This window comes from Coloeus monedula, assembly GCF_965178545.1.
Source record: "Coloeus monedula genome assembly, chromosome: 1".
Lineage (NCBI taxonomy): Eukaryota > Metazoa > Chordata > Aves > Passeriformes > Corvidae > Coloeus > Coloeus monedula.
In genome coordinates this window covers 127,318,616-127,345,985 of record NC_138781.1, presented here as the reverse complement: position 1 = coordinate 127,345,985, position 27,370 = coordinate 127,318,616, and the positions used below count along the sequence as shown (strand labels likewise).

At 38.1% G+C, this 27,370-nt stretch overlaps 1 protein-coding gene across 3 annotated transcripts in view; it reads left to right on the top strand.

Annotated features, from left to right (window-relative positions):
- The first annotated feature begins 3,190 nt into the window (after positions 1-3,190).
- The window catches only part of UBE2W (ubiquitin conjugating enzyme E2 W), a 36,209-nt gene continuing 12,029 nt past the window's right edge, over positions 3,191-27,370 (top strand). For all 3 annotated transcript variants that reach the window (XM_082289186.1, XM_082289185.1, XM_082289187.1), the window contains exons 1-4: positions 3,191-3,223; positions 21,441-21,532; positions 24,566-24,668; positions 27,144-27,299. In XM_082289186.1, coding sequence (XP_082145312.1) covers positions 3,209-3,223; positions 21,441-21,532; positions 24,566-24,668; positions 27,144-27,299 — 366 coding nt within the window. In that variant the 5' untranslated portion in view covers positions 3,191-3,208. The remainder of the gene's footprint in view (positions 3,224-21,440; positions 21,533-24,565; positions 24,669-27,143; positions 27,300-27,370) is intronic.

Here is a 27,370-nt window from a genome sequence, read left to right as displayed (position 1 = left end):
TTAGGGCCTTTCCTTACTGGGATTACTGGATAATTTAAGAAGATACTGATATTCATATATTCTTTCTGGGAGTCTGATAATTGTGTTTGTTTTCTTACTGTGCTTATGGGACTGATTCGCTAATCCCTATAGCATTATGCACTGTACAAAAACATCTCTGCAAGATAGGTTACCAAGAAATGAGGAAAGGGAAAAAACCCAACAGAACACAGGGATAATTCTCCAGATGCCCCTATTCCCATGATGATAAGGAGCTAAAAAATGTTTCACATATATATTAGGCATTGCATGACACTTTAAAAAACAAAGATGTGACAACAGTGATAAGACACCTTTGGTAGTCCTGTAAGAATAAACTCAAAGTGAATTCAGGGATGGGGGATCCTGCCCACAAGTTTCAGCTGCAGTGTAATGCTTTAGTTACTTACATACCCAGTTAAGATTGAGTAGGTAGTAATTAACTCATGCTCTATTTATATGCAGGGCAAACTGCCCCTTGGTTTTCATGCCTGCTATCCTCAGGAATAGGATTTGCAGCATAGATGAAGTTATCTCGGTAAACAATACTTCAGTAAAAAAATGTAGTAGGTGCCTTGTTTTTAATATTGAAAAGCTCTGTGTGATAGGTAAAAAAGACTTCTTGAACATAAGGGCAGTTAAAAGCTATGAATTTTTTTGCAAAGTTGGCTTTTCATTCAGAGATAATTTTTCTTTATTACAGAGTAGAAGTCATATTTGTACTGAATACAATTTGCTTAAGACCACAAAGCTGATCTTTCCATGCAAAACCAGTTTGCAGTCTATGAAGTGTTCTGGCATTCATAAGCTTATGCTGCTTTATATCTTCTGACCTTCAACAGGGTTTTCTAGAAGAGGCTTAAGGAACTGAATATAATGGTTTGAAATCAGTTTTATCTCGCTGTGATTACATCAACACAGATACTCAATATGTCCATGTTTATAAACGAACACATGTCCATTGCTTAACCTTGATGTTCTCACTATCTTTGTGGCATATGGCATTAAGAGATGTATTTTAGGATAACCATATGTTTGGATTATGCAAAACAACAACAACTAGTAAAACAGAAATGTTCCACTTAATGCTGTGACAGCCTAAGTTAGTTCTGAGGAACTGCAGGAAAGAGAAACCTCTACCACGTCTATGTGTCTACTTAATGCAACAAATCCTCTGCAACCTAAATGGTCTTGCAAAAATAATATAGTAATAAATATTGACTTCCAGGGAAAACACAGTTGAGCAATGTCAGCTGTCATGGCATCAGGAGCCCAGGGTTTGTGAATGAGAATTGAATTTAGAAGACAAAGTACAGGACGCAGCTTACATGACAATACTTTTCCTACCCTTACTTTTGGTAGGCTAATCTCCTTTCTTACTCAAAAATCAACATATATTCATTCCGTCTTCAGCAAATTCCCACAAAGCCAAGGGGCTTGTTCGTTTCTGCAGCTACCTCACAGAGTAAGGATACTCCTGCTGCCTTCTTCTGCTTAAAGGGCTCTGCCTTTTAAACAAACCCCGAAGTTTGTATGCTTGCTTTAACATCGGCGACACTGTTGATGCTGGATAGAAGTTGGAAGCTGATGCCATGTTGTGCTGGTTTATTGTTTTTCTTCAAGTAGCTGTTTTCAAAGTATTAAAAGCATATGAGAAGGTAAAGCTTGTACATAGAGGTAGTACTTGCATCACACTAAATAATACGGTAGAACAAGACAGGCAGGCTTTTGGATGCAGAACTCTTCTAGAGGTCTAGAACTAAAGAAGATTTCTAAGGTAATACAAACTGCAAACAATTATTCAATAATTTAATTCTTTGCTTATCAGGCCATCTCTGAAGAAAAAATCCAGGCTACCACTGGAGCAGAGGTGACCCAGGGTTTTTTTAACATCATCAGAAAGGAGAGGGGTGAAGGGACAGACAAAGGGGCTTCAGTGTTTTTGGAACGTGCAGCATGACCAGTGGGGAGATGGAGATTATAATGACCTATGAAATCAGTTTCTCTGTTAAATCCTTAGTTTTACATAACCACTGGGATTATAAATTTTATAGGTTGTCTTCGGATAAACATTTTGTAGGTTTATCTTGAGGATCCGTTAAGTCTGATATATTACAGCAGGAATAACAGCTTTATGAAGTGTGTTTCCACAAGTTGTTTAATTTATTGATTGCACACAGTCACTCTACTGAGTGCTGCCTGTTTATATTCACCTACATAGATATGGCAAAATCATCTGGTGCGAAGGACAGGGGTTATTCCAGTCCAGGAAAGGAAAACGTAGAATCCAAAAATGCTCTGACTTAAAATACGTCCACCTTCATTTGGACTCGTACACCTCCAGACCAGCAGTGCAGGGGAATCAGATGATCCGTGGCAGAGTAGCACACGGGGAAGTCCACAGAAAGAGAGCCCCTCGCCAGGAGGGCCCCGCGGCTCGCAGCGGCGCTTCTCCAGTCGCGGGTGCCCCGCGGCCCCGAGCCCGGCAGCAGCGCCTGCCGCCGACCCCAGGCCGACCTGTGGTGGGATCTAGTGACAAGGCACGGAGTAACGGGACAAATTGAAAGGGGAGAGATTTGGGTTAGATACCAGGAAGAAATTCTTTACTGTGAGGCTGGTGAGGCACTGGAAGAGGCTGCCCAGCGAGGTTTCCGGATGCCCCATCCCTGGCAGTGATCAAAGCCAGGTTGGAATGGGGTCTGAGCAGCCTGGTCTGGTGGGAGGTGCCCCTGCGTCTGGCGGGGGTGTTGGATGTAGATGATCTTCAAGGTCCCTGCCCACCCCTTAACATTCTATGGTTCTATCATTCCATGACCCTCCCGCCGGGGCACACCAGGCGTGAGGGGAGCCCGGAGGAACGCGCAGTGCAACTCTAAAAACCTTCACACACAGAAGCCGGCCGGGGTCAACCCCTTCCCGCCCCCGCGGCTGGCGGTGACGGACATCGCGCCGCTCCGTCCCCGGCCGCAGGGCGAGCGGGGCGAGCGGGGCGAGCGGGGCACGGCCGGCACAGCCGGAGCCTCCCCGGCGGCCGGCAAGGGCGGCGCGGGCACGTGACCTCCTCCGGCCCGCCCGCCCCGCGCACGCGCGGCCGCTCAACGGGCGGGCGCGGGCACGTGACAGGGGAGCGCGCGGGGCGGGGCCGTCCCGGCGGCGGCGCAGAGGGGAGGGGGGAGGAGGCGGATCCATCATGGCGTCGATGCAGGTGAGGCGTCTGCGGCGGAGTCCCCGCGGCAGCGCTGGGGCCGGGCGGCGGCGGGGGGAGCCGGGGGGAGCCGGGAGGAGCCGGGAGGAGCCGTTCCGCCGGGCGCGTGCGCGCGTGCATGTGCGCGCGGTGCGGTGCGGTGCGGTGCGGTGCGAAGAGCGGCGCAGAGGGAGGAACCGCCCGGGCAGAGGTTGAGGGCGTCGAGCTCCGGGTAGCGCGGCCGGGGAGGGCAGGTGGCGGCAGGGAAGGGCTGGTCCGGCGCCGCGATGGAGGTGAGACCCGCGGGGGTGTGAGAGGCGAGGCCGGGACTCTGACGGCGGCGGGCGGGGCGGGTGCGGCGGGAGGCACCGGGCCCGGGGCGCGGGGAAGAGGCGCCTCAGGGAGGCGTCTGGCAGCGATGCCGCTGCTCCCTGGGCAGGCGAGGGAAGGGCGAAGAGATCCCTGTCCCCCCCGGGACTTGAGGGGGCCGCAGGGAATGTATGGCACACCGTGCGGGGTGAGCGATCAGGGAGACCCTCCCGGTAGCATCGTGGGGACCGTGACCAACAGCCCCGAGTTCCTGGGGTTACGGTTCTGTAATTCCCCCGCACGGGGGGCTGGGGCAGGCTGCGTGTTGCCCGTGGGGTTCTCTTTCTCTCCGTAAAATGAGGCTGCGGTGTGGTATCAGCCCTGTGGACAGGTAACGTCTGGCTTTCTCGGCCGGATGGGGTTGCTGTAGGTACAGTAGCGCGGAACATCATGCTGCCTGACAGGTATTTCCAGCTGAATTATTCATTCATACCGACTCCGAAGCGGTTCTTAAATAGGGGCTGCAGAAATTGCTCTGGTAGAATGGATCACTTTCACTGTGTGCTGCTGAGTGGGTGGTGTTTTATTATGACTGGGGCAGGAGAAAAGATCTCTAGGTTTTGTGGCAGTGGCCCCTGTCTTTTCTTATTTAACCAGCAAGTTCACCGCTTTTCCTTGGATATTTGCAGTTTTCCACTTTGTTTTTATATTAGGATCATCTAGATCTCCTCTCTTCTCTCATTTTCGTCCAGTATAGCTTACGTTTTTTGTCACTAGAGGTAGAACAGCACAGAAAGAGTGTACAAAATGAATGAAATTTGTCTAATTGCCCTAATAACCTGGATTTAGTGTAGCCAAAAAGAGTTAAAATGTCAAAGCATTGAACTTTATGGGATAAAAATTATTCTCCTGAAGTTTAGAAGTATACCCCCCCCACCACCCATGGTGTGTCTTTCAGAGTTACTGGAATGAAACGAGATCAAGAAGTTGAACATACTGTACAGAATGTTCTTCTTTAGCAGTATCTTAGGCAGGTAGTCTGATCTGCCTTGGTTTTATTCACCCTATCTGGCAGAGGTGGTTTTTCAGTGCTTTTCTTCTAATGTGCAGACTTCTACAAGCTCAACTGCGAAATAGAGGCTATAATTTATTAAGAAGTATCTTTCATCAAACTGTGTGAAAAGCAGGGAAATGACAGCTGTGAACCGGGAAGGAGGCAATCTGTAAAGGGACTCGGTAAAGCTGTGCTGTGTTGCTCTCTCTGGCCTAGTAAATGACCTTCTACAGCATGCCTCACCCTAATTCCTGTTGCTCCCTCTGTAAAGGGGAAAAAATGGTTACATATTAAGTGAGGTTGTTTAGGATACATGAATGACAAATGTTGCCTAAATGTGAGATGTGTGGAGGGTAGTACTCACTTCCTGAAATTACAGCCATGGTAACTCTAATGGTGTAATTGCTTTCATTTTAGAAACACCAGCTGTAAGATGATGCTTTTTGTTTTCTTCCATAATGTTCTGTTGTCTTTTGATAAGAGATTCAAGGACATTTATGAAGGTTTTTTTGTCTATATGTTCCTAATTGCAAAATGCTCTAATTACTCTTTTCTATGTTTAGTAAACTACTAATTTAATAATGTAGTTTAGCATATTGGAAAGGAGTTGTAAACAGGAAGCTTAAATGAAAATGTAGTAAGTGGACAGTAAAATTAAGTTCATCGTAGACATGCTCCCAGATGAGCAAGATTTCAAGGCTCTGAATTCTTCTATCAATTAATATTTATGTGTTCAGTGTGAAAAAAAGTTTTACTAAGGAAAATGGTATATTTAATTTTAAGTGGTTTTTTTGGTTCAGAATGATTTAATTTATTATAATTAGTGCTATCTTCTAGTATCTAAGTTGCCTGACACAAAAAAGAGATGTCCTTTTTCTGATTAAGTTTAGTGTTTTTAAATACCCAGTGTTTACCTGAAATGTTTATGCAACTCATTGTCATTTCTGACTATACCAGTGGTCTGACACTCTACTATTATGACAATATTATTTATATTATTGATAAAAAAGATACATTGGTGTACAAAGTAAGTTCTAGTTACTTCTTGAACTGCTGTAATTTTATACAACAGTATATGATGCCCTAGGTTAATTACTTTTTATTTTTGCAGATATACTGAAAAGTCTCTGATTAAGTTTTGAGAGTTCTCTGATTAACCTGTTCTTGGTCAGTCTACTACGGAAGTTTAGGAACGTGTAGCAAATTGCCTCTTTTTGCTAATGGCTCTGAGCATTGACCTGAGTAGTTACTGCAGTTGAGTGGATGCACAGTAACTTGTAAAACTTGTGACTTTGAGTCTTCGTGTATATCGTTAAACTTACTGTGATTTTTGTATGTGTGGAGAGTCTTTAATGGTAGTTCTCTGTAACCCTCTTTTTCTACAATGATAGAAGCCAATGTTGATGTGATCTTGTGTTTTGTTTTCTAACGACAATGTTGTTACTAATTTGCCACTGCTGGACTGGTTTAAACTCAGTTTGCATAACTTTAGGCAAATAATATTTTTTTTAAAAAAAAGCTAACAGACCCCCCAGACAAGCCTTTAAAAAAAGAGCACTTATTTTCAAGAATTTTCCCAGAAAAAGCCCAAGCTTGTGCAACTTTCTCCTGGAAAAATAACACAGAAATATTCTGAAAAGGTGTAAGTAATGTCAAACAAGGGAATAGAATGGATTTGCTCTAGAAAATTTTGATATAGCATCTTTAGTAATCTGAAGCTTTTAAAGGCAAATGCTAAAGAAATAGTAAACAGTTGTTCTCAGAACAGGTGGAAACACAGGACTTGCATTATGAATAGAAGAGCAGGTAGAAAATAGAGCCAAGGAAGTTCAGTTGAAAATATACAGAAAATATGTCATTGCTGTTCAAAGTGTTAAATAATTAAAGCTTTTCCCTCAATGTGCAGATATGAACTATTTGCATCATAAACTTGAAAGATTGACTTTATTGATAATACTGACATCTTAATTACTATGATTTACCTTTCACCTCCTTTTAGTTTTAATGTCAGGTTGCTACAAACTCTGGATTTATTTGTGAGATTGTGAAAACATTTAGAGAAATGGTTTTAGGTTTTTTTATCATCAGGCTAACTTCTCACATATTCTGTGAAGTTAGGCACATAAGACTTGTATGTGTAGGTATTTAAATCTGACTGAATGCAGAGCTAATGTAATTAATGACACAAACAACTTTAGTAAAGAGTGTAGAATGTTAGCTTTCACTGTGTTTCTGTGTTACCCATTGAAACCTGCTGTGGTGGACCACCATCAAATTACATGCACGCACCAAAATAAAGTGCTACTTGAAAAATCTTGTTCCATCAATAGGATTTTTTTTTTTCCAAATGTTTGTCTAAGCAGCTGCTTAATAAAATAACTGTGTGAGATGACAATGCAGAATTCATGTCCAGTTTGAGATCCCAAGGAAACTTGTATCGCAGTATGCAAGCTAGTAGCAATAAGAAAACTTCCCACAAGTTTCACCCCAATATTTTCAGCCAGTGGGGTAGGGGATGAAGAAAATATTTACAGGCCGCTGAAATCTCCGGAAAAAATACATACACTCTTGGTTACACTTCCTTTTATTCTTTACCTGTGCTTCTAGTGTTACTGAAAGTTCTGTTTGCAGCTGTTCTCAGAACAATTACTCATTGCTCAATCTTTTCTCAGTACTGGCAGTGTTTTTATTTAATGATTTGGCAATAATTTTTTCTTATTTGAAAGCTTTGCCCAGGAAAAAGTATTAAACTATTTTTATTGTGCATTCCAAAAAAAGCCAAAACTCCAACCTTAAGTGAGGAAAGCTTTCAGTCAATTGGAACTTGGATGGTAATGCACGTTGGTTCTGTAGTGTTAAATGTCACAGTACGGGATGCTATTTGTGTTGTTTCAAAGAGGAAAAAAAGAAAATGAGTGGGTACTGTAGCCATATAACCAATTCTGGGATATAAACATAATGAAATTATTGGTAGTTAATAACAGCATGAAGTATTTAGTAGTTCCATTGGTGAAATACTATTGAAGATGAAAATTTTAATAATTATTTAAACTGAGAAATGCAAGTACCATAATTGAAACCAGGATGAGTAGAGAGTAAAAATCATTTCTTCTGTCCGCTAAGAGATTGTTAGTCCTTTACTTAACCTTTGGTAATCAGTCTGTACTGATGTTTGCTATATTAGCTTTGGCATATAGCCATGCTACAGTAAAATAAGATAGATACAAAATTTTTAGTAATTTTATCAAGATGAGTTAATTTAATCTTGGGAGTTTTTAAATAAAGTTTTTACTTGAATATCAACTGAAGTTTAAAATTTATAGTCTTTATTCAGTAAAGATAAATAAAATAGAAGTTATTGCTTTAGGCCCTAAGGAGTCTCATTTGCTTGTTTGTGTATCTGCCTGTGTAAATAAAATTTTGGGAAATACTTGGCTGTGCAGCAGCTGCAGAATTTTTGAGCTAGGATGGAAGAATTCACTTCTGAGAAAGCAAGCAGCAGTAGAAAAGCTTGTTGAAACCAGTGTCCCTGAGCATTATCAGCAGCTTGTCCTTACAAACAGACCAACTATGCAGCTTAAATGTAAAAAACTATGGATGCTTTCAACCTGTCACATTGAACATTGGTATCTCACCAATGTGTATGATTTCAATCAGGAAAATAAAATAGGCAGGTATTTGTTGTAAAGAAGAGTTATTCTGGTTCATTGCCCTTATTTTTTGCTCAGTTTTATAGTATCTTGTGTTTAGGCCTAGCTATTCAAGTTCTGAGAGGAGAAAAATAGAACACAATGCATTTGCAAGAGCCAGGGAATGTTGTCTTGTTAAGCTGCTCCCTTGGAAGGCTCTCTGAGTTTGTAATTAATAAGCTAAAGCAGCTTAGCTCAAACAATGTGTGAAACTCGGTGATCAGGTACTTTCTTTAATTGTTTGCTCCAATTCTACTGAGCTAAGACTTTTAGACTAAAGGATCCTCACTATATATTTATTATACAGGTGTAGGCCACACTGGCGGCTGCACCCAGAGGTTGAGATTAAATTATCTCTATTAATGTGAAAGAGAGAAGGCACTATTCCCATTGAACTTACACATAGTTATGGCTGTGTGCAACAAATATAAATGCCTTCAGATCATTAGATCATGTCTCTCACACAGCCTTGGTTTACAGCTGAGAGATGAGCTTTCAAGCAGATTACAGGCTAAAATTTCCACTAGGGCAGAGGGGAAGAGGATGACGAAGGTCTTTTGCTCAGTACTTGAAGCCAAAAATTTTGTGCATCTTGCATGGCTTTGAAGTAGTGAAAGACTGTGACAGAACTGTCAGCTGGATGTATAGTTTCTGTCTTTTGAAGGGAGGAAGAGATGGTATTATCTGTTTGCTGGAGCCTATTACTACTTCATTTATTAAAAGCAAATTAAAATAAGTCAGTTAAATGTTTTAAATAAAAAGAGCCAGTAAACAACCTTTTGTGATTGATGAAGGTCAGGTAACATGTCTTCTGCCTGCTTTTGATAGTAGAAGGCTTTCAAAAGGTATTCTGGAATCTATTCCAGCCTTTGCAGTTGTTTGGGGTTTTTTTTAGTTTGCTTTGTTCAAAAATGTATTCTGGAATCTGTGCAAGCCTTTGCAGTTTGTTTTTTTTTTTTTTGTTTGCTTGTTTTTCCTCAGGTGACCTCAATTACTGCCATGAAAAATAGATATCAATCAGGGATGACAGGGAAAGAAGGGAGGGAACAGGGAACCTTATAATTTGCCTTCCTAAGAGCAATATTAATGTATTAGTAAAGAAAGGATAGAAGTTAGTGGTGGTAAGTCAGGAATTGTGAGACACCTCATTTTTGCTAATTAATGATCTCATTGAGGATGCTAGCTATTCATCCTTTCATACACAGTACTAAAAAATAATTGTTTCTCCTTGGATGATTACAAATGGAAAGCTGTTTGTCATCTTTTTTAATTCAGCTTAATTAAAAGTACGGCTTAATCAGCCTCAAGAAGAAAATCTGTATATATGTCAATAAATTGTGATAATAGTTTACTAGAGCATAGCAAATACTGTCCCTGAAAGTCTGCTGGAATAAAATGCTTCATAGAATTTGATGCTGCTTGTTCGCGCTGATGTATTTATTTCTTCTTCACTAGGAACTGATGGCCAGTAATAAGAAACCTAAATCCATTCAGTTTCCTTGCCCCTTCTTAAGTTAGAAACTCTCCCCTTTTCATATTTAGGAATATGGATTGGATGAGTATTTAAATCTTGTTACTGTTTGCTACTTCAAACATTTTACCTTCTTTCTCTCCACAACGCTTTTTGTCAGAATACAACACTTTATCTTGGTTACCAACCTTTGGAATGTTTTTATAAGGATGAGAAATTCCTGGTAAACGTATGGTTGCCCTCATTGTGCCAGCCTTCACTATTGTCTTAAATTCATTTCTTTAACTGATGCGGTTCAAGTAGTGCCAGACTCTTTTCCTTAAAAGATAAAATTATCTGTGGTTGACTTTTATTACTGTGTGAGGCTTGTGCTGGGCGTCGGTACGTTTCAAGACTCCATTTACAAAGCAGATGACTCACTGTCAGTTTCATCTTATTCTGTATTAGTGGATTCCACTTAATTTGCTTTCAAATGACAGGTTCATTGTAAAAAATTTGATTATCTGGCAAAAAGCTTTTCAGACTGTGAAGTACAGAATGTTTCCTTTGTGTGTGTATAGTTATTGTGATTTATCTTTAATTATACTGTAGTTATGATTTCAGGTTGATCTTGTCTCTTAGTGAGTTTAAGTCAAGCATATTATTTCCTTTTAAAGAGGACTGTTGCTTTGATCTTTCAGTCAAATATTTTAGAATATCTTGGAGTATATGAAGATAATATTCTGTTATCAAACTGAGAAATCAACAATCCTTCCACCCTCAATCCATAACTGGATTTTTGAAAATTTTAAATGCTCTGAATAACAAAAAATGAGTGGTGGAAACTTATTTTAAGTAGCTCAATAAAAGATTCATGCATTGCCATTTGGTTCCTTTAAAACAAGAGAAGTGTGCTAAATGCCTGACATTCAGATCTTGAAGTCTGGATTGGTCTGAGGAAATAACATTAGAACTGGGTTGCCAGATGTTAACATGTTTTATTAGAAATGAGGAGGAGACTAATCTGCTTCTGCATTCTCAGTATAGATTGAAAACATGCTATTCAGCCAAAAATAGATAAAACTGAAAAACAATTCTTTGAGCTAAAATCCCAGTATTACTTTTTAATGGACAGAGTATTTTGTGGAGCTGTTTTGTTATGCGTCTTGCTGAAGCTTTAATTGACCACATCCAGACAATTATCTATCTTTCCTCCTCTGGGCCTTGATTAAAGCTTACTAGAAGAACTTTGAGAGGAAAAATTCATGCAGGATTGTGATAATCAAGTATCTGGGTTGTGTGTTTGAGAGTCTGGAGCAAATTATTTCACCTGAATTATGGGATATAATCTTCAGGGACTTCCTTGAATGACCTGGTTGACTGGGAAATAAAGGGGTTTTTATTTGTAGGAACTGTCATTCTCTAGATTTCTAAAGTAGAGAGATGGAGTGTAGCAGGTTATTTTTTCTTAAATGTCACCATTGTTAATCTTGATGTTGTTTCTCTTCTGTTTGAGAGCTTTTTGATATTTTCAGTTAGGTTTCTAATTAGAGAGTAATGTGCAGTGAGTTCCAGGAATACTTAAACTGCTTAAAATATGTTGGGTGGGGGTTTTTTTTCTGTAGTTTAGTTTGAAAAGCATAATTATCTATCCAGTGTTTAGAACTTCATATTCTGTATTTGAGGCACTTTTCAGTAAGAAACCTGTGAATAGAAGAAACCGAAATACTGAAAATAGAGTTGTTAGTGGTCTTATGCTCTCAGGCTAGTAGCTTGTACTAGCAGTCAAGCAACAGCTTTGCTTATGAATCAGCATGGTGGTGTTATACAACACTGTCATTACAGCCTGTTATCAGCTCCTGTTCTGGGACAAGATTGCTATTTGTCTCTGTACAGTGACTGTCTCCTGCATGTAGAAACTTCTCCAAAACAGAAAGGATGTTTTTTGTGAAACATTTTATAACTTGAATGGGGGAGGAGGTGGCAGGCTGTGGTTCTTAAGCAAAATGTAAATTCTTTGCCAGGACTTTATCGTATTACTGGCAGTGTTTTGGTGGTTTTGGATGTAGAAGAGAGTTTTGGTAGTTATGGAAGAAATGTTAGTTCTCCTTAGGGTGCAGCAGCTTTACCAATATAAAATAGAAGAGTGGAGCCCCTGTGGGATTAATGTTTAACTTCTAACTATTTATGAGTTAATTTTCTTCCTCTTTGATCTCTGAGTCAGATTAAGATTTGAGTTTACAGTGTCCAGGAAGGTTTAGCCTTGGAAGACTATTCCTTTCTTACATTTGTAGTTTCTTGCAACAAAGAGAAGGGAATGTGAATGCATAGGAATAGAAGGTTTGTAGCACAATTCAAGTGCAGATGTTTTGGTCCTGCATGCTTCCTAGTCTGTGAAGTTGTATTCTGTCTTTGTTTCTTCATATCATAATGACACTGCCTTATTGGACATGGCTAGTTGAGTTTCTACCAATCCAGGTGAAAAGGCCACCACATTTCAGTTATATTGCCCATCACATCTTGTTTTAATGGTGAAATAAGGTGTGGCAATGGAACATATCCTCCAACAGAAGTGAAAGGAAGCTGTTGGCCCACTTTCCACTTTTTGCTCTGCTTGTAGGTTTCTGCCCTGCTTGTAGGTTTCTGCCTCTCTGATATTTTTGCTTTTTCCGTAGCTGTTTGCTACCAAATTCTTATCACTTCCCTTAATATATCATGTCTTTTGCAGAATCTGCTTTGGGTTTAATCAACTCAGCTTTTCTCCTTCTTACTTTATTTCTCTGTAAAAAGGAGAATCACTGTTGTTTGTAGGTAAAGTATTTGACTATGACAGCTCATCATTTAGTTTACTCTTTTAAGATACTGCTGATTGAAGACATTGCACATTTCATGCTGCATTTCTTGAAACACCAAAAAGTGAAGTATTCAAGAATTGCAATTTAATTTTCTTTTTATCATTTACCTTTTCAGAGTTTGTAATTTTAACTCATAAGAGATAATAAGCCAGGAGGATGGGCACACATTCAAACTTGATTGGGTTAAGGTGTTAATATTTTGCTGCTAATCAACAGAGCCAGTACACCACTGTATCTATGCTTTGCCTGCTCCAGTTATGAAGATTAAGACATTACCTGAAGCAACACTCACTGGTTGGCCTAGGTACTCTCAGCTCTATGTACATAAGTAGTACTAGGTAGTGACCCTCCTAACTTGACTGTACATGGATTTTTGTTTGCCCATAGCTCTGTTAAACTTTAACTCTCTGTGCTCCACTTTACCAAGGGAGGGGCAAAGCTGTTGGAAGAGTTCTGACAATGGGCTTAGAACTGAAAATAGACTCCTGATACTGTGATACTCCTGTTGAAAGGCATTGAGAAAGGTAATTTTCACATGCCTACAAGAGCTAGGTAAGTTTCCATGGTGGGTAAGGGAAATACCTTTGCATTACTTCATTGTGAGGGATTGTGGTTAAAGTCTGTTGTCCTCTCTGTCCATGGGTGTCCCTTGTTTGTGGTAGAATCAGAAAAAAGATCCCTGGCAATGTGATGGTGATGATGCCATACATGCTTTAAGAATATAGGTTATTGGCATTTGAGGTAACTAACAGGGACATGACCAGTGAAATAATTTTGTATCTGTTAATAAGCATTTATGTGCTATAACATCCAGCTCAGTGGTACACAGTGACCAAACTACCTGTTTCTTGGGTTGATTCTGAAATACTCTAATTGAAAACCTCTAAACTCCTGTACCATATTGCTGCCTTCTCTCCCTTTTCGCATGTCGCACCTTTTACATGCTTTTGCCCTGCCTGCTTCTTTATGTGATTCACCAGGAATCAACACAAGTGAGAATTCAGCTGTGGCATTTGAGATGTTACCTCCCCAGTTCCAGAGGTGACCAAGTAAGATGTGTGCCAGTTTGGAGAAAGAAGAGTGTGTATTTTTGCTAGAAGCCGTTGACTTCAGACATATATTTAACTGGAGCCATGACAGACAGTGAGTGCTGTCTGTCAGGATAGAAATGATTGAGGTGGTTGTGAGCTGTCTGGGGAGCTGTCAGGAATTTTACTCCACTGGCACCAGTTAATTTTCTGTTCTTTTTTCCATATGCTTTAAGAAGTCTTACAAGTTTGATACCCTAGAAAATCTGTGGAGGATAATTGAAGGAGTTGCAAAAATCCTGTTTGACAGAATTAACAACAGAAGACAAACCATTGCTATGTCAATCATGTCTCAAGTACTTGAATAAACTTCTTTTGAAAGTGATGCTTGGATCACTGTTAAGCTGTGTTCCTTGATTTCATCCCTGATTTACCCTTTCCTGTTGAGATAGGTGAATAAGTAATCTTGGTTTCAGGAAAGACTTCTACCTTTTTGAAAATACTTCTATAAGCTACTGGTTACATCACTTCTCTTTGCCTTTTGCATGTGATTATTCCTTTAGTTGAAAGATTGTGCTGTTAACCAGTCTTGGGTTTCTGATATTCTTACTCTGCTGTTCTATTTCCCTCTAGATAGTGAATGATTTTATCAATTTGATACATTTTAGTTCTGTTTTGCTTTCAAGTTGTATTAAAAAATGTTTAAGCATAAGATTCTCTCTCAAAAATAACGAAAAGATCAGAGTTAGATTGCCTGTGCATCCCTCATGTATTCCCCTATAAGTTTGCAGCATGTTTTTTTTCAGTCCCTTTCAATAGAAAGTGGAAAAGCAGGAAAGGTGCTTCTATATGAAATCTTTTGATGGATTAGCAGAAGCATTGAAAAGAGTGTCTTATGAGAAGGACAGTAAAGCAAGCACAGCTCCCAAGAGTGTATCATGTATGGAAAACATCCATTTGGGGGTTATTCTAGGCATGAATAGCTGCACTAGCTTCTATGTTGACTTGAAGGAGCTGGTTGAGGGGCTGAAAGCAACTTGACTGTGTGATTAAAAAACGGTATTCCTGATCCATGGTAAGGAAAAAGCCAAAATCAGTTGTGGTATTGACTTAAGTTATGCATGTCTTAATATAGCTGGAGTGTTGAAGGGCTACTGGTTTTTAGAAAAAAAAAATACTAATGTATGGTATCAAGCTGTCTCAATATGGAAAACAACAAGAGTAGTAGTAAAAGTCAATATGGCAACATGAGGACCTGTTCAGTGACATAAAGATTGAGGAGGCTTTGTACAGGACAGAAAAATGAAACTAAGTAATTACTGTTAAAGGGACAAGCATATACGAGTGAAATCTACTCACAATTCATTGTTTTAAATCGGTATATTTGAAAAGCATTAAAAGATGTTTTTATAAATCATTAGAAAGATGAGAGAAGGGATGAGCCTGTAAACAGGAAAGGAAAGCAAAGCAAAGAATAGGTGACACAAATACTTGAATTGATGACAAATCATGCCAAACAAAAAGGGCAGGTTCAATATCTTGTGGACACTGGATATTACGTCAGTCACTAAAATTTAGCTATGTAGGTTGGATTGCTTTTTTAAAGTGTTTAAATAACTGAATCTGAGATTTTTGACAATTCTTTTGAGTGAGTTTCCAGATGATAAATATTATTTTTGTTTTTCTACTATCATGTGAAAGGTTGACTTTTGGAAATCACTGGACCAAATAGTGTCTGATACCTATAGCACACATTAGACAATTAGCAGAGACAATTAGCCAGATGATTTAGGAAAAGAAATCACATTCAATTAACATGATTTCCTGCTCTTACTGGGCTGTAGCTGTTGTGAAAGAGGAGCAGTAGCTGTATTTTCACTGTGCAAAATTTTTCCACATATTTTAGTATGACATTTGAATAAGCACACAAGAAAAATGTGGTATCCAGCATGTGGACTATTTTTTCTGAAACTATAAAGGCCACAAGTTATCAAAGTTGTAGTTGGCTCTTTAGACTGGGTGTCTGACTGAGAAGGGGTGTTTGGTTCTGTCAGAGTGAACCTGCCGAAGGGTATTTTGAGGGCAGTCTGCATTGCCTTGGAAGTGTTTGGTTGAGATTGGGAAAGGTGAGATGCAAGTTGAAATAAATTAAAGAACTCTTTTGTGTTCATGAAGCCTAAGAGAAGTAAGTTGACAATAATTTATTCAATCCACCTAGATCTCTTACTGTGAAGAAAACTCTTCCAGTTATAGAAGCAAGAGATAAAGTGATGTGAAAAAATGGTAAAGGCTTTTAACATAACTTCTTTATGTTTGGAAGATGGAGAGGTATCTTTAAGTCCTAAATTTGTAACATTCTACAAATGAGAGTTAAAATTGTCTGAAAAGTGTTAATCTGTTATATTTTGTCCTGCTATGTGTATTGTTGCTAATTTTCTAGAATGTTTATGAAAACAAAAACAATAATTCTGTCAAATATAAGAAAGGCTTTTCCACTGCTGAAACCGTTCCTTTTCAAATGTTCAATTTGAGGAACGTGCAGTTGCAGTGTGCCTTTTGTAGCTATTGTGTATGGACTTGATATACCAGAGTCACATTTTTTTTAAAGTACATTCAAATCTTGAAGCTAAGAATGTGTGTTTAGACTGTTACTGTAAGAAAATTAATGTCCTTTGTATCCTTTTTGGTCAGCAAATCCTATTCAACACTGAAGAGAAATTAATTTCAAGTTTTTAAATTTAAACTTCAGATGTTTTCTGTATTACTGTGGTAACGAGGAACTCGGCTTCCTAATTAAACTATATGAATCTAGTCTTTAAGGGCTTTGTTTAAGAGCTTTTTTTTTTAAACTAGATCAGTCTCCTGATAATCCAGTTTCTGTATTAATGAGACACAACTGGAGACAAATTATTGTATGAAAGGGAGGAAGAAAAAAATAGTCCTTCATAATATCTGTGGAAAGTATCTTCAAGTTTTCTGAATCTCTCTAGCTACATATTGCATTGTCTGTGCAAGCGTGGAGCCAGCAGCTGGAGGAAAGTGGTTCTTCCCCTCCCTCTGGTACTTGACCACATCTGGAGTGCTGTGTTTAGGGAGCCGCAGTACAGGACAGACATTGGGGTACTGGGGTGCATCCAGCAGATGACAGGCAGGATGGCTGGGGCTCAACTGCATGACCTCCAAGGAGACTGGGTTTCTGCAGCTATAAGAAGAGAAGGCAAATGAGAGGTCTTGCTGATGCCTACAACAACATAATAGAAGGATATCAAGGGAAAACAGAGGCACCATGGGAAGACAAAGGGCAATAGGTACAAATTGGAACATAAGGTATGTCAATAAGATACAAAAGAAACATTTTATACCGTGGGTAATGAAACACTGGAATGCATTGACCAGATAAGTTGATTTAAAGATTATTTTCTAAATATTACTTAGTCTCTCTCTTAAAATGTTTTTTTCGCTGTTTGAATGAGTTCTGGTTAGTAGGCTATTTGTGCCATCTACAGGTTTGTTCCAGTTGCTATTGAGTACTTTCATGTTCTGGAAAAGGTCTGTAGGCAGCTCTTTGTTATTCTGTACAGAAATAATTGAGTTGATGTTTGATACAAAAACCCCAAATTCTGAAAATGTCTGGTGAAAGCCTGTTAAAGATACCCAGCTATGTTCGTCAGATTAGGATTGATTAACTTGTATGGTGTGGTTAATGGAATAGTAGAATGTTTTGAAATACAGAGTATGTTTTATTATTCCAGCTGGGGGAAAAAAACCCCAACAAATAATGGACTTAAACCATATCTTAAATGTGTGTTAGTTAATCCAATAGAAGTAACTATCTTCATGTATAGACTGCCTTACTTCTATCTGTAGTGGCAAGACTAATACTTAAAAAATCTTTAGAAGCATTTTTTCCACTTGAACTGTTTAACATTTTCAGAATTCCTGTCATTGAGGCCTGGCAAAATCCAGGAATTTATTACAAGATTCTTCTTTTGTTCTTAAATATCAAGGCAAATTATCCAGATAGTCAGTATAGCTGGAGCTAAGAAAAATGAAGACGTTCTCTGCCATTTCTAATAGCAGTTGTTCTGTCCTGATTGTCTGCAGTTCTAGGGTGAGAGCCTCTTTATTTGGGAGGGAGCTGAGATACATAAAATCTGTCAAGGTGTAGTATAACGGAGATGATGTAATACAGGTTCTTTCGGCAGACATAGGGTTATAGTGGTTACAGTAAGGCAGAAGGAAATAATGCCTTTTGCTGAAACTTAGTTTTGTTTGGGACAGTGCTCTGAATCAAGAACAAATCCAGAAGAAGTGTGTGTTTCTTCGCCTCTGCATCCCTTCCAGTGTGGAGCTGTGTCTAGGAACTTACCATTAATCAGAATTGCACTGGAGTTCCCTATGCTTACTAGATAATCACAGTCAGGGTTTTTTGTGGATTCCCTTATTTCAATGTGATACATTTATTTGCTGTAAATTGTTTTCATTATAACACTGACAGTGTTACAGTCTTGCTTTTCTGGGTTATTGAGTTTCTGTAACTTAATAGATAACACATTCATTTTCTACTGAACATGCTCTTTTCAGCTTTATAAGGGAATAGCATAGATTTTTTTTTTATTATTATTATTGATATTTCCACTGAGAGCTGCAAATAGAGGTCAGATGGGACTGATTATAGAATGGTTTGGATTTGAAAAGATCATCTCATTCCAACCCCCCTGGATGTGACTGTCCAACCGATTCTTTATCCACTGAACAGTCCACCCATTGAATCCGTCTCTCTCCAACTTAGAGTGAAGGATGTTGTGGGGGACCAAGCCAAAGACTTACCAGAATTCCAGATAAATGACATCTGTAGCCCTTCCCTTGTCCACTGATGTAGTCACTCCATTGTAGAAGGTCACTAGGTTGGTCAGGCAGGATTGTCCTTGGTGAAGCTGTGATGGCTGTCCTGAATCACTTCTCTGTCCTGCATGTGCCTTGGTACAGCTTCTTGGAGGATGTGTCCCATGAACTTCCCAGGCACAGAGGTAAGGCTGACAGGTCTCAGCGTCCTCCTTTTTACCCTTTTTCCAGTCAGCTGGGACTTCACCTGACTGCCATGACTTTTCAAACATGAAGAGTGGCTTGGCAACTAAATCCACCAATTCCCCTCAGGACTCTGGAATGCAGCTCATTGGGTCCCAGAGACTTCTTTATATTCAAGTTCCTCAAGTGGTCATGAACCTCACCTTTACTTACAGTGGGAGGGACTTCATTCCCTCCTGCTGTCCATCCACTTAAGTGGTGTGGGAAGAGAGGTTGCTGTTGAAGACTGAGGCAAAAAAAAAAGCTGTTGAGTACTTTAGCCTTCTCCTCATCAGTTTTTTTCAGTTGTCCAGGATTTTTTATTGGTGGGAGGGGTTATACCTTTTTTGGCTTTCGTTTCCTGGCTTATGTTGGTACTTGTTTGAATTGGCTAACAGGGAAGTAATAACTTCTTTTTGTCTTTAAAAATATGATTTGTTTGATGTGACACTTTTGACCCAAAGTGTAAATACTACCTCCTGCTATTTCTCTGGGATACATTTTTTGAATTTTGTTTTGAATTGCAAATGATGAGAAGTAGTATGTTACCTGTATGTGTTATTTATGCTGAATGGACCGGTCCTCATGCCAGTGTCAGCAAATGTTTTAGGATCAGAGGAACAGAGCACTTGTGGTGGTACTCTGTTGTTCAAGTATACTTTTTTTTTTTTTTTTTCCTTTTGGTACTGGCTTTTTTTTTTTAAGAAAGGACCATAAACAAAGTATGTGAGAACCAAAAACTTGTGAAACAGAGGATATTTTTGCACTAGTGAGATGGATAAAAGAACGACTGAGTCTGCGTTAGACTGAAAAGATGGTTCCTGGAGAAAGGGCCAAAGGTGCAAACTTGAAATTAGATAATATTTTAAGTGTTGGTAATTTGAAATTTTTTTTTAGGACACAGAACAGACAAAATTTTCTCTCTTCAAATTACAGACACTGATAGCTTAATGTTGCTGATTTTAATTAAATTCTAAAATGGGTTTTAGGCTCCTTTTTATAAAGACAAAGTTGTATAGTTGGTCTACATGTATAAGTAAATGGATCTATTGAATTATTTGCTGTTCTTTTATACATATGTTCTTTGCTATTTTTTAACCAATGTTTCCAAATCTCTTCTTCAGGGGAATTTGAATTTCCACTGTCATATAAGGGTCTCATCTCTGAACTTTTAAAATATTACTCTACATGACAAAGCATACGCAGGTTGATTGCCATTGATGTTTATTTGGTGGTGGTCTGGGAGAGTGCCAGAAAGAGAATTGACTTCAAAACATCTCTGCCATTTAAATTAAGGATTTATAAAATGGTTTTGTAACTTTTCTCCTTTGCATTTTAATTCATAATAGTGGTGTTGGAAATACTGTTGGTGTTTTCTTAATCTGGGCAGAAAGAAAAAGGTGAACACTAGGATTCTAACCTGTTTTTTAATGCGTGAGCAATGTATATAGCTTATGAAAATGCTAAAATTGGGTTTTCAGTTTGTTTGTATTATATCTCGGTGCAAGGTAGGAACTTTGAATATAGAAGCCCAAGGAAGTTTTCAGGGCTACTTGATAGAGACAGAAAGTTATTTCACTATTTTCAGAATGTAAACCATGAATGTATAAGGGCCTTTTCCTTGAGTTGAGTGGTTGAATTTATTGTTGTTTGATTTCAAAGGTATTTGATGAGATACTGAATCATTCCTGTGTTGACAAATCAACACTTTATTTTTCCTTGGGGATTTTTTTAAAGTTCTACTAAGCATTGGAAAACAGTTATGAGTGTGTGGTAAACCTGTATTTTAAAAAATTGGATATTGAATGGAAATGAAATACTAAATCCCCAAACCATATATTTTTATTCCTTTGGAGTATGAGATCATTTTGACCAGTAGTGTGGGTGAACTTGTAGCTGGTAAACCTTAAAATTGTTGGCAGGAAGAAGGACAGTAGAAATGAGAAAGCCTTGAACTTTTTGTCATCTAGATGGCTTGGAAATGACAAAACGTATTGTGTAACTGTTTATATGGAGAAAATAGACTCTGAGAGCAGTGCCAATGACAGCACTTCACAGAGGTTGCATTTCCCTTGCCCGATGGATTGTAAGAAACAGTTCTGGTAGGTCTTATATAAACAGCTGGTTGCAGTTACCAGTTGATCTCTGTCAAAATAGGCAAGAATTACCTGAGCTGCTGGGATAACACTTTAATAAGTATAGGTTCTGTAGGTTCTAAGATGCAGTTAGTATAAAGTTTTTAGTTTGTGTTGTGCAATCCACGTAGTCTTGTTTTAGTTTTCTGTTCTGTCCTCTGGGATGACTTAGAACAAGGCAAAGACTTGCACAGATGCCAAATGGAAATGTCTTAGATTACTAAGAGGAGGAAGTTGTGCTGTTAAAGTCTTGTAGATTTAATTGTAAATCTGATGCTGTTGTGTAAATATGAAATGTTTGCTGCTAGGGCTAGAGCTCTCATAGGTATCTTTGTAATGTGACAAAATCATTTATGCCTCCATGTAGCTTGTAATGCAACAGCTCTTCCCTTTGCAGTGTTGCAAATGTAAGTGCCATTGCATTTTACCCAAAAAGTAAGTTTAAAGCCTGTAATTTATTTTGCCTGTGTCTTTTCAGTTAAATTTTTAGGAGGGGAGTCATCATTTTCTTTCACCTTTCAATTTCACTTTGTTTTTAAATTGTCAGATAAAACTCCTTTTAGCTTTCAAAAATTGATGAAATGTACTTAAGTGTGCATGTTTGTTGAACTTTATTTAGTATTTCAAATATTCCATACAATTTCTTTATAGAAACGATTACAAAAAGAACTATTGGCATTTCAAAATGATCCACCTCCAGGAATGACTCTAGATGAAAAGAGTGTACAAAATTCAATTACACAGTAAGTACATATATTATTTATTTCTGCTATCATGCTGAAAAGACTAAGTAACAAGAAGGCATCACCTTCACACTTCCACCACTTACTCCAAGTAACATTGTGAATTTTGGCTTTTAGTCCAGGCAATGAAACATTGTTCTGCTTAATGAGCATATTGCAGTAATGTGTTGGACACTTTCAGCAGCAGGATAGTGAATTTATTAAATTTTTATTAGGCATTTTACTATCTAACAAACTGTCAATTGGTAAAAGCTTCTGCATGTTTTAGAATAAAATAATTTAACAGTCTTTCATACCTACTAACCTCTGACACCCTTCTAGATTTATTGAAATAATGGAGTAGCTGTTTTAGAGTTCTGTGATATTTGAATAGAATGTATGTCATAGCTGTTAATTTCCATTATCTTTCTCTAAAGCAAGTGGAGAAACCTTCTTGAGAAGCAAAGTTGTCTGGGTACACATGTTGGCACTTCTTTCCCTGCCTTGGCTTTTTCTGTGATTCATGAAACAGGAAGTGAAACATGATAAAATATTCCATGTGTTGAAATGGACAGGGGTTGTTCTTGGTATTAATCTATTTTTTAATTGACTGAAACTCAAAAGATTCAGACTGTGTTGACATTTTTGTCTCATAATTTTCTTAATTTAATTTTAGAGAAATGTTAAAAATTTAGCACATGTAAACATCGATGAGAGTATGACCTCAGGCTGTCTGTTCTGGGCTGTGTTATTGGTTGATGGATGTAGTGGTTTGGTTCAAAATACTCATTACTCAGCTTAAACATGGAGCTGAATTCTGATATTTTCACATCTGCATTTTGAGTAGTGGCACTCAGACCATGTTACATGAGGATTTTCTGAGCCTCATATATACAGAGTTAAACACTCACTGCTTTTTAAATGATGCTGGCCTTTGTGATACTTCATGCAGATGAATATGACTAAAATTGAAATAGCAGTTTCCAGTTTTCTGCAAAAAGGGTTAATTTAATATTGCAAGTAGTATTCGCTTATTTCAACAAAAACTGTTAAATCAAAGTTTAGAGCAGATGGAAGAGGATACCTCTGTTTCCAGATTACTAGCCCATTATAATTTCTGCCCTGCACAATTTTTATACCATTCAATACCTTGCATAGAAAAACTTCCTATTTACTGTCATGCTAGACTTTGAAATTGTCATTGTTTTAGAAGCTTCCTGTCACAAGTAAAAAGATATTTTTTTCTCTTTGAGGGTTTTTGGTGTCACGTAGCATGTTTTGAGATCATTAATCAAATTCACAGTTTGAACTGGTTGCATTAAAAATTTGTGTAGCAATACTTGCTTGGGTTTTGAAGATGTTGAATAAAATAGTTGGATCCCATGATGTAACTGGGTCATTTAAAGTGTTGAGCAATCTTTTATTTTAAATATACAAGGATTAGAAATTTGAGAAGGCTAAACTGTAAAGCACACAGGAAATACGGGTTCTAGTGATTCCGTGACCATAAAAGGAGCAATGTCCAGGCAAAGTTACTTTCTACTTAGTAAAGTAAACTATTTTAAAAACTTGGAAGTGGAAGTTCTGGATCACAAGAACCAATAAATCTAAAGAATATTGGTGCACTGCATGTATAAATGTAAAGGCAGAAGGCATAAGAAGAGAAGTGGTCTGGAGTGCAGATAGATTAAGTTGAAGGCATCTTGACAAAGTTAAAATATGAAACATACTTTATCAGCCTTCACTGTACAGCCATCACTGTGCTGGTGTTGAAGATGCATTCCTCTTGAAGGGTGTGAGAGCTAGCAGGTCATTAAACATGCAGTTTTTCTCAAAAAAGCCAAAAACCAAAACAAACAAAAACAACAGAACCAGGTAAAAAAACCCCAAAGAGTGATGGAGGGGAGAATAAAAAATGTGTGTGGCTTAAATAGAGAGGGAGAGTATATATGACAGGAGGATGGAGTGGTGGGGAATAGGATCATCAGAGTTGCCAGCTGGAGATACCGACTTTTCTGAGTACCCTGCTGTTCTGCAGAATCTCAGTGGCCTTTCTTGAGTTGATGTAAACCTTATCCGAATATTTCTGTAGTCTCTTTACCTTATCGTGTTGTTTAGATTTGTAAAACTCAATCAAAGGTGAAAAACCAAAAATGGGAGTGATGCTGCAAAGGATGGTATTAAGTGGTCAGCAGTTGAACTCCAAAATTATAAAGTTAGATAGCAGAGTGTTGCTATACATGTTGAACAATATGCAAAGCATCTGATTTTAGGTGTATTAAAAAAAACCACAACACAAACCAAACAACAATAACACGCCCACATACAAAACCACCACCCTTTTCCTCAACAACTCCACTTGTCAGTTATTTTAATGTTATTGTGATGGAAAACAAAGAAGCAGAGGAAAAAGAATACTGATATGTTGAGGTGTTATCTTCATTACAAATTCAAATTATCCTTTTATTTTGTTTTGTTTGTATTTGCTGGGACTTTTAAAGTTTTACACTATTAACTTTTCTAGTTTTGATTCCATTATCTGCCAGATACCATTTGATTTCTGAGTTTTTTCCAGATGTAAGTACAAGATGAGCTTTGCCCTTTCCCCTTGGATACAGATTTCATTTTAATAAACTGTATTGATGTTTTCCTTGACAGAAAAGTAAAACAACACAAAAGAGAATGTGTGCTAGTTTGTTTCCTTCCAAACTTGTTAAGTTTTCAAGCAGGTTTTTTATTTCAGCTTCATTGTCTCACATTAACAGCCATTTCTTGGGAACTGACAGGTCTGTGTGTGGTTCAAGTCATAATTACATTTATAGTTTGCATCGCTGTGTCAGTGCCTGTATGCAAAACACCAAGTTTTTTTGTTTTTTTTTTTTTTTCAAATACAGGCTTGATGTATTGCCCACGTTGGTGATTGTTACAGTGTTAGAAGAGAAGTTAGATGGTCTGGCTGTGATTGATACTTGATTTGATGAGTCCTGTGCTCCAGGAATAGAAGTATTAATTTGTCAGTCCACAATGCTAACAGCTTTTTCCCCTGTTCCTTAGGTGGATTGTAGACATGGAAGGTGCTCCAGGAACACTCTATGAAGGGGAAAAATTTCAGCTTTTATTTAAGTTTAGTAGTCGGTATCCTTTTGATTCACCTCAGGTAACTGCTACCTTCTTTCTCTCTTACTGGTGCCCTCAGGTTACAGCTGTATGACATGTGCTGAGTATTTTATCATCCACATAGTGATCCACATGTGAGCTTCACTTACTTTAATTTGTACTAAACACATTGTGCAGATGCCTTTTCTTTAAAAATGATTCTCCAAAGAAGTATGGGGCTCTGATGTCTGCTTGTACTGATGAAAGTAGTGTAAACTGGAGGCTTCTTTGATTTAATATTCATGTCCTATGAAACACAGGGTAAAGTAGGAAGATCCTCTTTACTGTGATGTAGGAGCCAAGTAAACAACAAACTGCTGCTTCATCCCTTCTTACTTTCAACATTTTTTTTTTTCCTGTTTGATTTTTAAGACTCTTGCATCTTCTCTGCTGCCATTGTTAATACAGCTGAAGCAATACTGTGCTCTTCTGGTAGGGAGTCTCATAGATATATGACATGTTTGAGTGGCCTGCAAATAGTGTTAAAACTTAGCTATGAGGTACTGTGTTGGTTTCAGGACAACCTAGAGAGCTGAAGGGACAGCAGCACTTAGAGACTGCAGAATGTGCTGTTTACATCCACTCCTCCATTACCTGAGGGAAATGTTTCAAAATATGGCTGATAAGAGTAGTGGTCAGCTGTCACCCATGCTTTTCTGAAAAAGGAAGGAGAAAAGCAAGAGTGCCTTAATTCTTGTCCTGTCTGTTTCGGCATAGACTTCTAGAAGTGATCTCTGCAACTTCAGTCATTGGTGTTAAAACTGAAGCACAGAGCTGTGAGAGACACTTAAGCCATAAAAATTAACATATTTTTAGGTACCATGATAAACACTAGGATGCTGACTTTCAGTCTTTTAAAGAACAAACTGGCCACCTGTACTTTGCACCTCATCATGTTTACAAGGTACTACTTCTAGGTCCACAAGAGAGTAGCCAGTTTAATTGGGTTCCAAGTTGTTTGTCTTCATTACCCAACCTATGTGTGGCTCTGTGCAATTTATTGTTAAGAAACAAATTGGATCCACTCATCTACACTGATTTTTATCACAGAAAACAATTGAAAATTTATGTACTGGATACTTGATTGTTTTAGATGGCTAGAATTTCAGTTTTTCAAACATTGCTGTGCAGTAGGGTCATCCTGTACTACAAACTTCTTGGTCATAATTACGTCTCCTGCCAATCTATTTACTGCAAATTGACAGTTTTCACTTCTGCTGCTTTAATCACGTGGTTGTTTCCTGCCTTGAGATATGTGTTGTCTGTCATAGTGTGCATGCTTTTACTTCCCTAGTCTGTCTAGTTCAGGTTTTCATGTAAAAATAGGATATTAGTTACAAGTGAAATACATTACAGGATTATGAAGGTAAACCCTTCAATGCTTCAGCAATACCAGTTTAAAGACCTATGAAAGATCATTCTGCATCCAGTTTCTCTTATGCCTTAGAAACCTGTCTGCCATTTTGCAGATGAATTAAGCTCTCTAATTTCAGCTTCCTATATGATGGTGTTGCTTCTTGTCATCAGTGATGAGGTGGGTGTGTTGTGTACATGTTTACATATTTATATGCATACCTATGTAGCTTAAGAAACACTTAAGAAACTGCTGGCTATTATAGTTATGAGTGGTAGAGATTTATGGTTTTATTGCATAAAAGGAGTTGGAAAAGGACTTCAGGAGTATAATACTGATATGAAGATTTCACTTCTACTCTCTTTCCATTGGTCCTGAACCAATGATATGTTTGACAAAAACTTGATGTAAGAGCAGTAGTTGTCAAAATTGCTTTTCTGGCCTTTTTTCGACGGTGATAGTATCTTTTAATAGAGAGGAGTTAAGGTTCTAAATGCTTTTCTTCCATATTCACCTATGTCAAAAGTTTTTCCATTTGAGTAATGTTTTAAAACTATTTCCTATTTGGTACCTTACTTTGGTTTCACAAGTCCTTTATTTATAGTTAATAAGATTGATGCATTTTAATTTTTTTCTTCATGCTGGAACCTGGATGAGTTGTCCAGAATTTAATTTCTGTTATGTCCAGGATTATAGAAATACTCATTTGTGAATCTTGTGCTTCTTGGTGTATTGTGGCTTATAAAATGATTAAAATCCAGTGTTTTGGCTAGACAACTGTATTCCTTAGGACATGGAAGACTGAGGCTGCAAGATACTGAACTGTCTTTACATTGTTACCTTTGCATTTTTCTATGCTGTATAAATATTAATAGAAAATCCCCTATATTTAACCATTTATTTAACTCCAAACCTCACTAGTTATTTAGGCTTCCATTGTTTATTTTACATTTCACTTAATAGTTTCCAAAAGTGAATTAACCCAACGTGGTAAAGTGTTACTTAGTGTAAGCAAAAATGGCAGACCTGCTTCTTAAATAAGATTGTATTTTTTTTCCCCATCCAATACAGTTTTATTTAAAACGTGGACTATAAATTAGTTATTTTTGTTCTTTTTTTTAGGTCATGTTTACTGGAGACAATATCCCTGTTCATCCTCATGTTTATAGCAATGGTCATATCTGTTTATCCATTCTAACAGAAGACTGGTCTCCAGCCCTCTCAGTGCAATCTGTTTGTCTTAGCATTATTAGCATGCTTTCCAGCTGCAAAGAAAAGGTATGGGCTTTTTAAGCACTGTTGAAGTAGAATAAGTAAAAGTTAGTAATTTTCTACTTTACAAAGTGAAA